Source organism: Anabrus simplex, chromosome 2, assembly GCF_040414725.1.
Source record: "Anabrus simplex isolate iqAnaSimp1 chromosome 2, ASM4041472v1, whole genome shotgun sequence".
Taxonomy (NCBI): domain Eukaryota; kingdom Metazoa; phylum Arthropoda; class Insecta; order Orthoptera; family Tettigoniidae; genus Anabrus; species Anabrus simplex.
Genome location: NC_090266.1, coordinates 609,062,994 through 609,082,229, shown reverse-complemented (window position 1 = coordinate 609,082,229; position 19,236 = coordinate 609,062,994). Strand labels below are relative to the sequence as shown.

Below are 19,236 nucleotides of genomic sequence, written 5' to 3'. Positions count from 1 at the left end.
GGATACCATTCTTCACTCGCTTCTTGTTTACACCACACTTATTCCCGATTATTTCGCAAGAGAACCGGGAGCTATCTTCACTTATACATCCTTCGCTGACGCCATCTTGAAAAAAAAATTACGATAGCACCCTCAAATGTGAAGGATTCCTAGATTTGAGAGACTGCCCCACAATAAGCAGAAGATCTGTTAACACTACGCGTGAGGAATTTGCGAATTACTTTGTGTCTGTCGAGGAGGAAGTTGTCTGGCAATGGAGAAGATTTTGAACGAAAGACACTTGTCTGGAAGGACTGAAATTTCGTTGACAGTGAGTTTATATGTCATGATTGTTTGAATTAGCAGTTACTGTTACTAGCTTTAAATCTGCTAGAATATGCCAGAATACTATTTTTTAAGTAAATATATGTAGGCCTAAATCTTACCTATTCCATTTTTTTCCTTTGTACTTAACACCTGGAAGTTACTGTGAAAGACTTCACAAATCTTCTCCCATGCTCTGACCTCAGTTCTGTTGCAATACGCGTCACTAGTGTAGTCCTATACAGCGAGTTGAGTTTGAATATCGGCAATTAACGTGCCCTTATCGAAAGGCTCCATCATGACACACTGAAGAAAATGGAAATTGCAACACCCAGAAGGAGTGGTGCTACATTGCTGCAATTGAATATGCAGGACGAGTGTTCGGTTGTGATTCGATGATTACACTTTCAGGTCCCTCTGACCGCAAGTTTGGACAACAATCAATACAGGATGTGCCCACCACGAGCTGCAATACGTTGATGAATTCGTCGAGGCATGGAGTCAATAAGGCCCTGGATTGCTTCCTGAGGAATTGTGGCCCATGCTTGCTGCACTGCACGGGTCAGTTGTTCCAGAGTTGTGAGTGGCTCAGGACGGTTGACCAGTTGTCGACCCATCATGTCCCACACATGCTCAATAGGACTGAGGTCCGGGGATCTGGCGGGCCATTCTAAGGTTGTGATGTCGTGGAGAGCTTCTCTGGAGATGCGTGTAGTGTGAACCCGGGCATTGTCCTGCTGAAACATCCCATTAGCAATGTTCGACATCATAGGAACAACCACTGGATTGATTACCCTATCAACGTACTGTCGAGCAGTCATAGTGCCCTCAACAAGCACTAATTGTGATTTCACATTAAAGCCAATAGCTCCCCAGACCATAATGCTTGGTGTTGGCCCTGTGTGCCTCTCGACAGTAAGATCTGGGCGGCCCCTCTCCCCGGTACGTCGGCGCACACGATTCCGGCGATCACTGCGGGCAAGACAGAAGCGCGATTCATCACTAAAGACAACCCTATGCCATTCGTCGACCCACGTCGATCTTTCTCGACACCAGGCCAGCCTTACACGTCGCTGTTGTGGGGTCAATAGAACACCTTCTGCAGGGACACGGGCTCGTAAGCCAGCTGCACGCAGGCGATTACCAACTGTTTGTTGTGTAACGTGGGGTGCTACAGCTGCTCGAATTTGCGCTGCTGTTGCATGGGGTTCCATCCGAGCCATGCGAATGATGCGGCGATCCTCTCTCACAGTTGTCTGTCGCGCTGGGCCTGTGGCAAGTCTACGAGTGTGGTTACCTTCATTTGACCACTGCTGCCATACACGTTGTACCGTAGATGCCTGTCGGCCAACACGTGCAGCGACAGTCCTTAGCGATAATCCAGCCTCACACAGCCCAATTATGCGAGCCCTCTCAAACGGCGACAGTTGTTGATAGCGTGCTCTTCTCTGTCGTCGAGGCATGTTTGACGGGGAACACTTCACTGCACAAACTGCAACTCAACTACGCTACACCAGAGTCCGCATACTGGAGTTGATTCCTCCGCGACCAATCACATGGGGAGACCTGTAGCAACAATCCAATGGATCTGAAACTTTGATCGTTTACATACCTACATGGCATCGTTCCATATCTTGAAAATCAACACAAACGACCAATGCCTTCATGGCGTTGCAATTTCCATTTTCTTAAGTGTAAATGCCAGCCGGAACTTTTCGCCGTTTTCACGATGTCGCTGAAATGTCGCCCATGTGGAAAGTGAAATGGCAGTCGTGCTGTGGTCAGTGGACGGTATCGGCTGCAGCTGGCGACAATGGTTCACGTGTGGTCGAGAAAACGTTCGTCTGTAAAAGGGAAGCATTCTTCCCATTGCATTATACCCTGGGTATGGTGACGGCAAGGCAGCGACAACCGACCACACATGAACCATTTTTTGCGGTCGACAAGGACGATAGAAAAACGTTAGTGTGTAAAGGCCCTTAAGCGTTTAGAGCCACTGGAGTAGCCTGCTGCGTTGTCAAGGCTGTTTGACAGGCTACGGCCTAATACTCAACGCCTGATCAGTGGAAATGGTAGTATAGTGTTTATCAAATTAAAACCCGGCTTTGTGTCTAAATGGATAGAATGCCTGCCCTTGGTCCGATGGTCCCGGCTCAATTCTTGAGATAACCTCCTCGTACCCTTCCCCTGACTTGGATATTGAGTGTTTATTACGTCTTCGCCATTCATTCTCATTGGGTCACCACCAAGTCTTTCCAGAGGCCATGCACTATTAATAATAATAATAATAATAATAATAATAATAATAATAATAATAATAATAATATCAAATTGAACTGTGGAATTTTACAGCATTACCTGCGGTTGTACACGTCGTTCACTGGTTTATTAGCTTCCTCGGTAGATCGGTGGTGATGTCCGACCCATGATCACGGGTTCGATTCGAAACAATAAAAGAGAACACTAACCCTAAAAGATTGCATTTCATTTTAGTAGATCTACCTATAAAAGAAAAGTATATTACTCCTATAACAGCAGCCGTGGCGTCTTCATACAAGGATGTAGAAGTAGACGGGAGTAAAATACCAGCACTTCGTTATCTACATAAGTAAGTCAGAAGTATGAGGTCAAGATGTATATACGATGCGGAAGGCATGATTGTTCCGAATCGAACCCGTGATCATGGGTCGGACACCGCCACTGATCTACCGAGGAAGATAATAAACCAGCGAACGATGGTTACGACCACTCACAATGCTGTACAAATTTATATTTTAGCTTTATAATAATAGTAATAATAATAATAATAATAATAATAATAATATAATAATACATGTCTTCTAGAAAGGCTTGGTGGTGACATAAGGATGAAATGAATTGCGAAGACGTCATAAACACCCAGTCATCACGCCAGGGAAATTAATAATAAGAGGGTTTTGATTCCAGGGAAGATGTGGGGTAGGCTTACCATTTCAAACTATCAGCACTTTATTTGCATGCTTCATTTGCGATTCGTATTACTTGAAAGCATGGTGTTTATTACAAGTTAACAGCAATTGTCACAATCAGATATAAAAATTCCACCATGTATTGTCATCTCGTGACACCCTTAAGTTACAGAGGAATCACAATACTGAAACATGCATCACCCCAAGCAGATGTTCAGAAGGAACCAACAACATTTGATCCGATGGGATCTTTCGTTACATCGTTCTGAAGGAACAAAACTGCGAAATGCAGAAAAATATTAATTCATTATGCATTTAGAAGACATGTCAAACACTGAAGTTAAAGAAAAGTGATAAATCACTTGAAAATGTTCTTCCTAAACCAACTTTCAGGTTATGAAACAATTACGTCGTTAAATTTGTAAAACACAAGTCCACAATATAAAACAGACAAAAGGAAATATTTCCAATTTTCTATAACTACGACTACAATTAAAAATCTGTCTACCTACACTTGTCCCAATAAACCAAACTACAAGTGATCGGTAGATCAACGTCTCACATAAACAATGTGAATACCAAAAAATGAAAATAAAATATATTAACAGCTGACGAATCGAAACCGCATTCGTAGTGTAAATTCTACAAAAATCAACTAAGTGTCTACACGCGGCACTATCATAATATACCGGACACCCGGACAATAAATCTTAAAGTAAAGAAAAGTAAATAGAAACAGAAATTTCATCGAACTTGAGTACGCGCGGCTAAGCAGTAATGATCAGTCTCCATTAGCCCGGTTTCCACGTGGGACAACCCTTACATTCATGCCGCTACGGATGTAACGCTATTATGCGAGCACCTTCTGGCTAGTAAGAATTATGCCGAAACATGGCCTGACCTAGACCTGCTAATATCTTCCACATTCGTTACGTGCTGACGGAGGTAGTTCCCCTACATGTGGTTACAGTGTTGCCAGACTGCCACTCTTCAACGTCCTTTTTCTGTCGGATATACTCGCAGGACGAAGTTTTGTGAGAGACATTTTTTTATTGCTGGCATGTGAGGAGTCGCGCTGCGATGCCCGAGTGCGCGAATTTCGCTTCATCCTGTATATAGATGTTAGACACTCGTGAAGGCAACTGAATCTTCAGAAAAGTACCAGCAAGGCGTGTAAATTAGTTTCGTTGTTTACATTTTGTAAGAATTTACTGTGGTGCCGCCTCTGTGGTGTAGTAGTTAGCGTGATTAGCTGCCACCCCCGGAGGTCCGGGTTCGATTCCCGGCTCTGCCACGAAATTTGAAAAGTGGTACGAGGGCTGGAACGGGGTCCACTCAGCCTCGGGAGGTCAACTGAGTAGAGGTGGGTTCGATTCCCACCTCAGCCATGCTGGAAGTGGTTTTCCGTGGTTTCCCACTTCTCCTCCAGGCAAATGCCGGGATGGTACCTAAAGGCCACGGCCGCTTCCTTCCCTATTCCTTGCCTATCCCTTCCAATCTTCCCATTCCCCTACAAGGCCCCTGTTCACCATAGCAGGTGAGGCCGCCTGGGCGAGGTACTGGTCATACTCCCCAGTTGTATCCCCCGACCAAGAGTCTGAAGCTCCAGGACACTGCCCTTGAGGCGGTAGAGGTGGGATCCCTCGCTGAGTCCGAGGGAAAAGCCGAACTTGGAGGGTAAACAGATGATGATGATGAAGAATTTACTGTATAATATGAAAATGGATAAATTGTATTTATGTGTATTTTTGTGCCCTCCTTATATCGGCATTGTCCTCCTTTTAAAATAGGTTTTCCCTCTTTTTTTTTTTTTTTTTTTTTTTTAGTATTGTGTAGCAACCATTCACCACGTTTCCTGCCAGCTGTACTCTCTGTGAGTGACTGGCTTCGAAACCGCTACGTTCCTCATGACATTCTATCAGCTGCATGAAGTTATCACCAGATGTCAAGTGCAATGGGAGGCATGGGAAGTGCTGCATTTAATGGTAGTAACCCTGTCCTATCTCCATCCTACTGCTTATAATAGTGGTGGAAATCATTTTACGATAAGTTTCAGTGGGAAAATAACAGTACTTCATTTGAAGAAGGCAAAAGAGCTATTTAGATTATTGTAGGTGTCAACCCTTCATTGAGGTATTTTTAGGTACAACGAAATTCACATATTCTGCTTCAGGAAGCGTGAAACGAATATATATCTTGAAATTTGTTAATTAAATAGCCAGAAAAATAGGTCAAAACCTAAAAATCCGGGCCCTAGCTATTACTACGCCTAAACAGAAATGAAAATTGCTGTTGAAAGTTGAAATTCGGAAGAACTACACAGCGATTACACAACAAAGCTAAATAAATAGACAGGTTATTATTATTAGTATGTTATCCACCTATTCTCTAATAAAAATGAAAACTGCCGTTTAATTAAGTGCTGAAATATCGAAAGGGTTACCGTACAGAAGTGTAACACACGAATATAGCAGGCAAGATAATATCTAGTAAAATAAGTACACTGCAGTTCAAAACTGCACTTAGGCTTATCCTAGTTATAACAGGTTTACTGAAACAATAGGACTAGAAAACCCCAACCCCATGGCACTACAGCCCTTGAGGGCCTTGGCGTACCAAGCGACCGCTGCTCAGCCCGAAGGCCTGCAGATTACGAGGTGTCATGTGGTCAGCTCGAGGAATCCTCTCGGCCGTCATTCTTGGTTTTCTAGACCAGGAATAGGACTAACGTTAAAACTAAATACTTGATACTTAGTCGGGTTATTGTTCTTTATACCTACGCGCTAACAGAAGAGAAATGTTTACCCTACTTGACAAATATTACTCAAGGACACAGTAAACACGATAATTTCTAATAATATAACTACACTACAATAATTCTGAACTTCGTTTAGACGTATGATATTTCAATTGGTTAATTGAAACGACCCGGTGCAAGATCGAGGGTGCAAGTATAAATTACGCCGTTGATTTGAACAACCTACTCAGAACTACAATTACGTTATCGGAATACAGGAATTTGCTAATTTTTATTTTTTGTCTTCTCGACTGCACTAGACCCTAGTCAATCGGTGACAAAAATGCAGCAAATTGAATACGAAGAGCTGCAATAATCGATAACAATACAACGAATGTTTACTATTTCGCCAGTGAAATACTGCGTATTCGGTTGAATTTCATTATTTAAACATAATGTAAAAGGGTATCGTGTTATTTGAAGAAATTTATTACATTTGTGATGGGGGAACCGGCGAATTGTTCTTGGAAATACTGCGGAAGTTGAACCGTTGTAGTTTTATAGTTGCAGTTATAAAATAATGTAACAGTTACAATGTGTAAAAAATGTTGGTACTTGTCTGTTTCATTTTAAGGCTGTTTTTAAAAGTTAAAGTGCGTTAAATGAATACAAGTTGTTTTTTGCTAAATTACCAACTACCTACGGGCCCCTAGGACTCTGTGTCCGGTCATATGTGGAAGTCTTTACCGGATGTTTTTCCACAGTTTTGAATTGTTTCTGGAGTTAAAGGTAGGTCAAGGTGTGGTTCTGGTCACATCGCCCTCGTTTCCTAAAAGTAGATTACGTGAATTAAGTGCTCTTTAACCTGCATATCTCATCCTCATGAGTCGCTGTGGTCGAAGGTGCACACTTTCTTGTACCTTTCCTTTACCATATTTCAGGATTTAGACCAACTATCCCTTCCACAACACCATAACATGCCCTTGCCTACAGAAATAACAATGACGCATTTTACTAGAAATGGTTTGTCAGTCAGTCATCACTAATCTGCATTTAGGGCAGTCGCCCAGGTGGCAAATGCCCTATCAGTTGTCTGTTCTTAAATGATTTCAAAGACGTTGAAAATTTATCGAATATCTCCCTTGGTAAATTATTCCATTCTCAAACTCCTTTTCCTATAAACAAGTATTGTCCCATATTGGCCCTGTGAATTCCAATATCATCTTCATATTGAGATCTTTCCTACTTCTAAACGCTCCACTCAAGCTTATTCATGTACTAATGGCATTCCATGCCAGCTCTTTACTGACAGTTCGGAACATAACCGCTTAGTCAAGCAGCTCGTCTCCTTACTCTCATGTCTTTGCAGCCCAATGTTTGCAACATTTTCGTATCACTACACGTTTGTCGGACATCACCATGAACAAATCGAGCTGCTTTTCTTTGGATTTTGTCCAGTTCTCGAATCAAGTAATACTGGTGAGAGTCCCATACACTGGAACCATACTCTAATTGTCTTACCAGTGACTTATCCGGCCTATCATTTACATTCCTGCGACAACCCCTAAATACCCTCATATCCATACTTAAATTCCCGTTGATGTGATTTCTCCAGTGAAGGTATTTCCTTATATTAACACCTAGGTACTTACGGTGTTCCCCATGAGGTACTGTCACCCCATGAGCACAGTAGGTAATCTAAGAAAAGGTGCAGTCATACTGCCTTGAGAAACTCCCCTCTTAATCATTACAGTATCAGATAGGCCCTAGTACTTCACCAATTCTAATCCTCTGAGTTTTGTTTTTTCCCCTAGAAAGTTAGTCACCCATACGGTTACTCTTTTGTCGAGTCCATCTGCCCTCATTTTTGTCAGTAGTCTCCCATGATCTACCCCATCAAAAGCCTTGGATAGGTCAATAGGGATTGTGTAAACTTCCGAAGGCATGCCGTAACAGGTCTTAATGTTCTTCGGCCACTGAATCTCGCCGATTTCTTGAAAATAAAAATATCGTACGTAATAATACATACAATATTGATGACAGAGTTTGTTTTAACCCGCTGCACGTAACCATTTTAATAAAACTATTTTCCCGGTCTATAAAACCAAGAATAACGGCTGAAAGGATTCGTCACGCTGACCACGTGTCGTCGCGTAATATGCTGGTCTTCGGACTGAGCAGCGGATACTTGGCAGGCCAAGGCCCAACGGGGCTGTAGTCCCATCAGTTGCGGGGATTTATATGAAAAAAAAAAAAAGAAAACCGAGCAAGTTGGGCATTCGGCTCGGGTCTCGTACCTTTGAATTTGCATTCGGCAGGTGTGGGTTCGAAACTTACTGTCGGCAGTCTTGAAGATGTCTTCCATTTTCACACCAGGCAAATATTGGAGCTGTACCTTCATTAAGATCACGGCCGTCACCTTCCCTGTTCTAGCTCTTTCCCATTCTTGCGTCGCTGAAAACCTTCCATGTGTCACCGAGCAGAGTTGACCGTAAGGTTAGGGACCCGCATCTGTGAGCTTGCATTCGGGAGACAGTGGATTCGAACCCCACTTTCGGCAGCCCTGAAGATGGTTTCCATGGTTTCAATTTTCACACCAGGCAAATGCTGGGGCTGTACGTTAATTAAGGCCACGGCATTTTTCTTCCAATTCCTAGCCCGTCGTCGCCATAAAACCTATCTGTGTAGTTGCGACGCAAGACAACTTGTAAGAGAAAAAACCATGTTGTGTTAGTACGCCTTAGCCTTAGTTTTGTGTAAAAGTGGTGGAAGAAAGACTCCAATAAAAACGTAAAACTAATCTATTTTATTGGACTGTTTATGTGATCATAACCATGCATCAGTAAATATTTAATGATTCATAAAATGATTCACATTTACCAAATGATATTTAGGTCATGCTGTATCAATCATAATTTTAATCGTTGTATTTTTCTTCATATCAAATGAAGCTCATTTGATCTAACGATATTCTTGACAACAGAGACACGACGTGTAGGCTACCTAAAGTTGTATAATACAGTATTGCGAAATGTATTTATTGTGCAAAGGAGGTCGGCCTTCTGCATAATCCATTGGTGACGGTCATTTGGTTTACTTGTCTTTGGCACCTTTCCATGTTTGGCCTGCGTTTAGTGAAGGCCATAACTCGTAATATTTCTGATACGTAGGTTGTTCCATGCATTTTGTATCTATCATACAGTAGTTTAATTTCGTTTTATTCCCTCCTGTTTTCAGCATATTGCCACGACATTGGTGAGATGATGAGTAATGAGCACACACATATATTTTGACTTCCAATGTTCAGTTCAGTTTGGAAGTCTTTGCTTACGAACTAAGATTCTCGTGATTGTTTATGGGCCATCCGTTCCGCTCACTCAATTTCTTCTGGTCCACCGCATTCGAATTCGCAATGGAGTTGTTGACATGCTGACAATCTCTCCGCGCCTATGCCTCTTCGTCTGGTTTTTCATCTTTATATGTAGGGGCCGATGACCTTCGATGTTAGGCCCCTTAAAACAACAAGCATCATCATCATCAGTGGCGGCGCGTTCTATATGTTCAGTGGTTCAGTGAACCCCCTAGAAATACGGTAGATAACTTTTAGTAAAATGGTTAATGAAGAGCCTATTCCTTTAATTAGCTCATTATATTCGGGTACGTAGCGCTGATTTTTACACCAACACTGGTTGCTCTCCGGAACCAGTGAAGTGGTTCAATTTCAGGGTGGGACGTACGGAGGGTGCGCTTGGCGAGGGGCTGTGAGGAGCAAGGAATACATAGCCCAGGAATCGCTGGCGAGTGGACCAGCGATAGACACGAGCAGCCCCAAAGTTAGCCGAAGCACTGTCGGTTACAATTTGCAGTAAGTGGTAGGTTTTGAAGAGATTTTAATTTCATGATTTTACGATTCTGAAGTAATTAACCGCAATGAGCCAGAATATTTTGGTAATCACCGTTTGCATAGCATCAACAAGCGTGCGCATTTTTTGAAAGGTAAACAGCAAAGTAGGTCAACACACAAATAACAGTAGTCTGCCTAACACGCTCTTGAAGCAGTTATTCCTAGGCAAGCAACTCTTCAAAATCAGAGGAATTTGGATCAGCTTAAAGTAATGGTACCTCATATTCCCTGTCTTTCAATCTTCATTGTTTGGTAACTTCTTCGAGCTGAAGCTGTGTGCCTTCAAAAGAAAGTCGCGTTGCCAATCAAGCAATTTTACATCTGTGTAACTATCAAGTACCGTAACAATAAATCTGAATATGTTATTTTCCACAGAAGTGAACCCCCAGACGTTTCATGCACGTGTCGCCACTGTTGTACGCGCACTTTTTAGTGATAGATTTTTGTACTCGGTTGAGGAGTAAGAAGGGAGTACTGCCGGTTCCGGTAGTACTGCCAACTGAATGGAAATGAAATCTGAATTGAATCGATAATATGATCGCTCGATATAAATTTTCTAAGCCTTTATTATCTTACGCCAACAACTGTGTCACACACACAGTATAATTATAATACTATATAACATTTCCCGATGCGAAACGTGTTCCTAGCATGGATTCTATAGTTTGGCTTTGCTGTGTAAACAACAACAGTACGAGTACTTAAAGGGTACGCCAGATGTCGCACAGCGATGATAAGCGATTCTTAGTTTGTATTTCAAAGGTTGCCGATACGAATCTCGAAGATAACCGAAGTCGACCGATCCAGCACTAGGGTGTAAATCTATCGCTAAAAAGTGCGCAGATAATAGTTACCATTGATCCCAAGGAGCAAAATGATGGGCAGTTAGGGAAGGGTAAACTCCCATTCACATTTAAGCGGTCTAAAGTAGAGTTTAAGACACGACCCTGGCATTTGAGTACCTGGCCCCCCGTGTACGCGTTACAGCGATTACCTGAAGCGAAAATACCCGGGACCCGTTATATCGGGTACAGAAATAGAAATAATAAGAAACCCGCGTTCCCGCTTACCTCATAACCATTGTACCAGTCGTACCCACATTCGTGTTATTTCTATGCGTTTTATATGCCTTCCCTCTGCGAGATTGCTTCACCACCTTTCTCTCGTAAAACGTGACTGAGTGTGCCTAGAGAACATTAATTTACTTGGGTTATCATTTCATAATAAATAATGTTGTTTGTTTTACGCCCCACTAACTACTTTTGCGATTTTCGGAGACGCCGAGGTGCCGGAATTGTGTCCAGCAGGAGTTCTTTTACGTGCCGATAAATCAACCGACACGATGCTGGCGTATTTGAGCACCCTCTAATACCACCGGACTAACCCAGAATCGAACCTGCCAACTTGGAGTCAAAAGGCCAGCACTCTGCAGTCTGTATAGAAATAGGAAACTCAACTTTTTGACAGATTCGTCCACTGGTTGCGATGTTGACGTATTGGCCTGTTATGTTTTAATGTGTCTAATGTGTTGTGGTTAGTTCCACATGTAGGCATAAGTAATATTATTGAATAACGTATTCTGAAAACTAAAATAATAGACACCGAGCTTGATAGCTGCAGTCGCTTAAGTGCGGCCAGTATCCAGTAATCAGGAGACAGTGGGTTCGAGCCCCACTGTCGGCAGCCCTGAAGATGGTTTTCCGTGGTTTTCCATTTTCATACCAGGCAAATGCCGGGGCTGTACCTTAATTAAGGCCACGGCCACTTCCTTCCACTTCCTAGGCCTCTCCTATCCCATCGTCGCCATAAGACATATCTGTGTCGGTGCGACGTAAAGCAAAATATAGCAAAATAATAGACTATGACTAAATACAATTATTCCAACTCATTTATGAAGGGGAGCAGGCCACATACCTATTCCCCAGAAGGAAATCCCTTCCATTCAAACTGGCGGATATGCAAGAGAAAAATATCAAACTATTTTAGGCTACATCAGTATTCATCAGTATTCACATGTCATTGGTATGTTACTGTAATATATTTTAGACCAAACATTTCTGGCCTCTCTTTCTTTTTTTAGTATGAAAATATCCATAAAACTTGTCCATTCATCCTTTTCATTATCATAAGATTACAAAATTTCAAAATTATAACAAATGAATACCCAGGTAACATTTGTACATTCACCGGATAGTGGTCCTATAGTGAGGGTATTACTAGCTTTAGGCTAAAGTCAGAATGATACAATAACTTACTAAGGTTTACCCTAACCCATTTCTCCCTTTTTTTATCTTTCGTTGGGGGAGGGGGGTGTAGTATGATTTTTCAGCCGATTGGGGGCAGCGGTCTCGGGGGTGGTAGAATACACATCCAGTATTCTCCACCTATCATAAGAGGTGACTAAAGGGGGAAACTAGGGCTCTTAATTTGGGAGCGTGGGTGGGTTGGCAACCACGGTCCACGTAGCTGAGTCTGGCATTGCTTCCACTTATTCTTGTCCAGCTCCTCAATTTCATCTTTCCTATCTGACCGCCCTCGGTCAATACTTGTTCTCTTTCGACCGTGGCGTTATTAGGTCTGCAATGCTTAAGAATCTTTCATTTTCACCTCCTTCGTCGACATTCCCTTTCTTTTGCCGATGCCTTCATTCTTCAAAGGGGGCTGATGACCTTACATGTTAGGCCCCTTTAAAGAACAAGCATCATCATCATCATCATCATCATACTTTAAGGGTTGGGCATCTTACACATTCTTTCTGATTACTGTTAATAAAGGCTGGTTGCCCTGTATTGTACTGGAGGTACACCTTCTACGTGCATTTGAACAGCTCCCTTTAGAAGGCCATCTGTGATGTAAACCTTGAAGTCACCCTCTGTAGTATAGGCTTAGCCTCTGTAACTTTGGGCCATAAGCCCAGATAGGATCTTACATGTTTCCAAGTATATTTCTGAAGGAGTGAAAGTGTTCTGCCTCCTAGCAGAAAAGACAGTGAACTCCATTTTATAGGTTTATCTTATGTTTAGATAAGAAAATTGTGCCTTGGAGAGGCTAGTTTCGGAGCTCAGTCTCCTAGAATGTAAATTGAGTGGAGCAAAAGTGCTCTTTGAAAATCGTGTAACTTTGAACTACAAGCTCACTTTGTGACTAAAATTTTGACTTTAGGTCAATGTCGTGATCAGAGCTGACGAGCTCACCATTTGTCTATTCAACTGTTATTTGTGATTTATCAAGTTTAAAGTCAGGAAAAAAAAGAAAAAGGGAAGAAATATAATTTCAAATTTTACTGTTTTAGATAAGGCAGTTTGGGTTTGGGAAAGGTTCTTCCACTGAAGCTCAACTTGTAGGATTCCAGTAAGACATAGCAGATATCCTGGATTCAGGAGGTCAGTTGGATTGTATAGCGATTGACCTGTCTAAGGCATTTGATAGGGTAGATAATGGGAGACTACTGGCAAAAATGAGTGCTATTGGACTAGACAAAAGAGTAACTGAGTGGGTGGCACTGTTTCTAGAAAATAGAACTCAGATAATTAGAGTAGGCAAAGCTTTATCTGACTCTGTAATAATTAAGAGGGGAATTCCTCAAGGCAGTATTATTGGACCTTTATGTTTTCTTATATATATCAATGATATGTGTAAAGAAGTGGAATCAGAGATAAGGCTTTTTGCAGATGATGTTATTCTATACAGAGTAATAAATAAGTTACAAGATTGTGAGCAATTGCAAAATGACCTCGATAATGTTGTGAGATGGACAGTAGGCAATGGTATGATGATAAATGGGGTTAAAAGTCAGGTTGTGAGTTTCACGAATAGGAATGTCCTCTCAGTTTTAATTACTGTGTTGATGGGGTGAAAGTTCCCTTTAGGGATCATTGTAAATACCTAGGTATTAACATAAGGAAAGATCTTCATTGGGGTAATTACATAAATATGATTGTAAATAAAGGGTACAGATCTCTGCACATGATTATGAGGGTATTCAGGGGTTGTAGTAAGTATGTAAAGGAGAGGGCATATAAGTCTCTGGTAAGACCCCAACTAAAGTATGGTTCCAGTGTATGGGACCCTCACCAGGATTACTTGATTCAAGAACTGGAAAAAATCCAAAGAAAAGCAGCTCGATTTGTTCTGGGTTATTTCTAACAAAAGAGTAGTGTTACAAAAATGTTGCAAAGTTTGGGCTGGGAAGACTTGGGAGAAAGGAGACGAGCTGCTTGACTAAGTGGTATGTAGGATGCTAAAAGGTTAGTTTTTTCCACCTATTCAATACATATAAATTTTATAAATTAGGAATTTATTATTGATTCCACTTGAGACATGTTTCGCCCTTCATTGAGGGCATCATCAGTCAAAATATCACCTCAAGGTAAAAAATCAGGTAACTGGTTAGTAGTTGACATGTACAAATTAATACATATTATTAATACAATTACAAAAATTAAGTATGGGAAATAGTTGTACAAAAGTGATGGTTGAACATATAGGTTTATAGATGAAAAGTCAGCACTAATGCCTAAAATTAACATAGTAGAGTTCGGCAGTGGTGCTCTGGAGAAACAGTTGACGCAATCATAGGAAAATAAAAAGTTAAAAAATATTTACATTAAAACAATTAAGGGAGAAAAGGTGTAGTGTTCGGCGTCAATGTTTCTAACCAAAAATTAATGTCAAAGGTTGGTAACTATACAGTATTTACATTGTTCAGTTGAACAGTTGAGATAAAGTTTTAAAAATATTTACATTATAACATTCAGCGTAAATGTTTGTAATAAAAACTAATGTCAATAGTTGGTAACTATATAGTAATTACATTATCTAATTGAATAGTTGAGAATTTACAAATATATACATAATTACACAAGAGCAGCTGGTGTGCAAGGATAAAAAAATTTTAGTACCAAGTGCGTCCTGATGTTTTAGAAGTTGGAAGAAGGAATTAGTATTGACATTTCAGAAATATGTAGAGCAGTTTATTTTAGTTAAAATCACCGGGGGTAGGGAAATATTTCATAGCCAAATGAGGTTTTATAGGCATCAAGCTGGAAGTTTTTCAGTTGCAGTGCCGAGATCGGTACGGAGACTGGTCAGTGTGGATGGAGATTCATGGGTATTCCGTGCGTTTGAACGGCAACAATGGTGACAGTTATTAGTGGGTAATTGCTAGTTATATGGGTAATTGCTAATTATGAAAATGTTGCGGGTTGAAACTTTCGCTTATTATTTTAGTTGACTTCTGTAGCATCGAATGTGATGTGAAGACATCGGTGTGAAATGCCGGTGAGACAAATTGATATTGTTCCGTGGAATAAAGTATGGCGGACTTCGGGATGAAGTTATTGTTCTTTTCTGGTCTGGTGAGATAGAATAGAGTTGCTTGTGTTGTGAACTGCTGTGGAGAGATTAGAATGTATACGGCAACTGCAGAGTCAGAGCGTTAAAGCTGGGGTGAGGCATCTTCTCATTCTGACTGCGAAGAGGAGCCGTAGTGGCACGCCATATTTGTGCCGATGTGCGCTGGGTTCCGGCGTGTTGTTGAAAGTTGTATTGTATGCAGTGGAAGTTATCTGATGTGTCGCTGAGAGGTAATTGATGATGAGTATTGGTGGACTAAGAAGGAGGCTCAGTAATACGCATGTGTGTCGGTGTGACGTAAAGCAACTAGCAAAAAAAAAAAAAAAAGTTTTAATTCAGTGGTGTAAATTTTCAAAAACACATATGTGCCATTTAAATTTATCAAGTCATATTTTATTTCGGGGAGGGGGGGGTTCAACACCCTTGATCCCTTGCTCCCAACACGTTGCCTTTAGTATTGCCTTTTATTGGCTTTCTTTTTTTTTCCTACTTGTTTAACGTCTCGCTAACACATTGAAGGTTTTCGGCGATGAAGGGACGGGGGAGGGCTAGGATTGGGAACGTAGTGGCCGTGGGCTTATTTAAGGTAACAGCTCCAGCATTTGCCTGATTTGAAATTGGGAAACCACAGAGAACTATCTCAGGGCTGCTGACGGTGGGATTCGAACCCACTCTCTCCCGAATGCAAGCTCACAGCTGCATGACTCTAACCAACTTGCTCAGTTTTATTGGCTTTTGCCAGTAGTTTAAGATAATGGGAAAGCCATATTTGTACAGTCCATATAAGTACTTGGAGTAGTGAAAGATAATATTTGCACTATCCATAACCTTGGCATTAAATGAGCTAAAGTGGTTAAGCACTAAACAGGACTTCCAGATGAACCAAATTGTCTGTTACCACCTTGAATGGGCAGGCCCCTAGATTAAGGTCAAATCAAATCAAAATCACTTTATTTGCAAATGAGGTGTCTACCTCAGTGGCAGATGATACACAAAAATACATTATCAAGCACTAAATTTTAAATTAAAAAGAAAAGAAGATGTTTTCCTAAAATACAATATTATACAGTTAACACTAACAATTTTTCTATTAAACAAGCAGCTCATCCTTAATATATTTATATTATTTACAAAATTCTACTCATAATACCTTCTGTACTTGCACACATAATCAACTCAACAATTATAATTCCTTCAATTTACCACTCAGTTTTTTCTTTTCTTTGCCCTCTTCATTTCAGATCATCCTGGTGGATGGTATTTGGAGTGGTGGTCATCCTTACAGTTTGGAGTAGATTTCATAAAGTAGCAGAACCAGATCATGTGTGGTAAGTTGCAGTACTTTGCCTCTGCTTGGTTCATTTTTAGAATTCTATTATGTGATTTGTTGACATTTAAAAGAACATTATATCAATGCACTAAAATTTAGATTTGATTTATTGTCATAAATAAATTTAAACAAAAATAATACTACTAAGACAGAAACAGGTTCCAAGAAGGACATTCCAGGAATCATTAATGAACAAGGGGTGTGTATATGCGAGGATCTTCAAAAGGCAGAAGTATTCATTCAGCAGTATGCAAAGATTGTTGATTACAAGGATAATGTCCAGTTAGAGGAGGTGACTAATACTAAAGAAGTATAAAATTTTACCTATGATAACAATGATATTTACAGTAAAATAAAAAAGTTGAAAACTAGGAAAGCTGCTGGAATTGATAAGGTCTCGGGGGATATACTAAAGACAGTGGGTTGGGATATAGTACCATATCTGAAGTACTTATTTGAATATTGTTTGCTTGAAGGAGCTATACCAAATGAATGGAGAGTTGCTATGGTAACCCTTGCCTATAAAGGAAAGGGTGATAGACATAAAGCTGAAAATTACAGGCCAGTCAGTTTGACACACATTGCATGTAAGCTTTGGGAAAGCATTCTTTCTGATTATATTAGACATGTTTGTGAAATTAATAACTGGTTTGATAGAAGGCAGTTTGGGTTTAGGAAAGGTTATTCCACTGAAGCTCAACTTGTAGGATTCCAGCAAGAGATAACAGATATCCTGAATTCAGGAGATCAAATGGAATTTTATCGCGATTGACCTATCTAAGGCATTTGATAGGGTATATCATGGGAGACTACTGGCAAAAATGAATGCAATTGGACTTTAAAAAAAGAGTGACTGAATGGGTGGCTATATTTCTAGAAAATAGAACTCAGAGAATTAGAGTAGGCAAAGCTTTATCTGACTCTGTAATAATTAAGAGGGGAATTCCTCAAGGCAGTATTATTGGACCTTTATGTTTTCTTATATATATCGATGATATGTGTAAAGAAGTGGAATCAGAGATAAGGCTTTCTGCAGATGATGTTATTCTGTACAGAGTAATAAATAAGTTACAAGATTGTGAGCAACTGCAAAATGACCTCAATAATGTTGTGAGATGGACAGAAGGCAGTGGTATAATGATAAACGGGGTTGAAAGTCAGGTTGTGAATTTCACAAATAGGAAAAATTCTCTCAGTTTTAATTATTGCGTTGATGGGATGAAAGTTCCTTTTGTGGATCATTGTAAGTAACTAGGTGTTAATATAAGGAAAGATCTTCATTGGGGTAATCACATAAATGTGATTGTAAATAAAGGGTACAGATCTCTGCACATGATTATGAGGGTATTTAGGGGTTGTAGTAAGGATGTAAAGGAGAGGGCACATATGTCTCTGGTAAGACCCCAATTAGAGTATGGTTCCAGTGTATGGGACCCTCACCATGATTACTTGATTCAAGAACTGGAAAAAATCCATAGAAAAGCAGCTCGATTTGTTCTGGGTTATTTCTAACAAAAGAGTAGTGTTACAAAAATGTTGCAAAATTTGGGCTGGGAAGACTTGGGAGAAAGAAGACGAGCTGCTCAACTAAGTGGTATGTTCCGAACTGTCAGTGGGGAGATGGCGTGGAATGACATCAGCAGGCGAGTAAGTTTGAGTGGTGTCTTTAAAAGTAGGAAAGATCACAATATGAAGATAAAGCTGGAATTCAAGAGGACAATTTGGGGCAAATATTCATTTATAGAAATGGGAGTTAGGGATTGGAATAACTTACCAAGGGAGATGTTCAAAATTTCCAATTTCTTTGCAATCATTTAAGAAAAGGCTAGGATAACAACAGGTAGGGAATCTGCCACCTGGGGGACTGCCCTAAATGCAGATCAGTTGTTACTGATTGAGTTGAATTGATTGATTCACCTTATTGTGACATACCGGTAGGATAGATTGTCATTCCCAAGAAATAAATGATGACATTCAAAATGGCAGGAACAGAAAAGTTACTGGTATTAAGAGAGAAGATATCTGATCTATGGTGAAATGTTGTATTCTCATAAAATGGTTGGCCAAATTTATAACTTATTGATATTGAGACATGACTTAACATAAATACTTGTTGTGACAGACTCCATTTTATGTTTTTCTTCTGTATCTCAACAATAATATTTTGCATCATTGTTGAAACATTTTATAATTGTTTCTTTCTCATACATTCTGTTTCAGTTGGGATGAGACTCATTTCGGCAAGATGGGTAGTTGGTACATCAATCGAACGTTTTTCTTTGATGTCCATCCTCCTCTTGGCAAGGTGAGTTTATTGTGTTATATGCTAGATGATACACACAGAACTGTACCGTATCAGCAGATCACAGTCCAAATAGCCTCATTTTATCTAGTCAGAATATTGTCAGGTTCGAATCCCACTATCGGCAGCCCTGAAGATGGTTTTCCGTGGTTTCCCATTTTCACACCAGGCAAATGCTGGGGCTGTACCTTAATTAAGGCCACGGCCGCTTCCTTCCAACTCCTAGGCCTTTCCTATCCCATCGTCGCCATAAGACCTATTTGTGTCGGTGCGACGTAAAGCCCCTAGCAAAAAAAAAAAAAAGAATATTGTCAGTGATCTCCCCAGAAATTTTCATAAGCCGGGTGGCACGAATGA

General features: G+C 40.5%; 1 protein-coding gene across 3 annotated transcripts in view; it reads left to right on the top strand.

The window, feature by feature from the left end:
• Positions 1-19,236, top strand: part of tw (Protein O-mannosyl-transferase 2) — a 213,547-nt gene that overhangs the window by 35,743 nt on the left and 158,568 nt on the right. The window contains exons 1-3 of one of the 3 annotated variants that reach the window (XM_068225826.1): positions 15,389-15,477; positions 16,489-16,575; positions 18,798-18,882. In XM_068225826.1, the coding sequence (XP_068081927.1) occupies positions 16,502-16,575; positions 18,798-18,882 (159 nt within the window). In that variant the 5' untranslated portion in view covers positions 15,389-15,477; positions 16,489-16,501. Of the gene's footprint in view, positions 1-15,388; positions 15,478-16,488; positions 16,576-18,797; positions 18,883-19,236 lie in introns of those variants that run through there. The other 2 variants (XM_067139237.2, XM_067139238.2) reach the window with 2 other exon arrangements.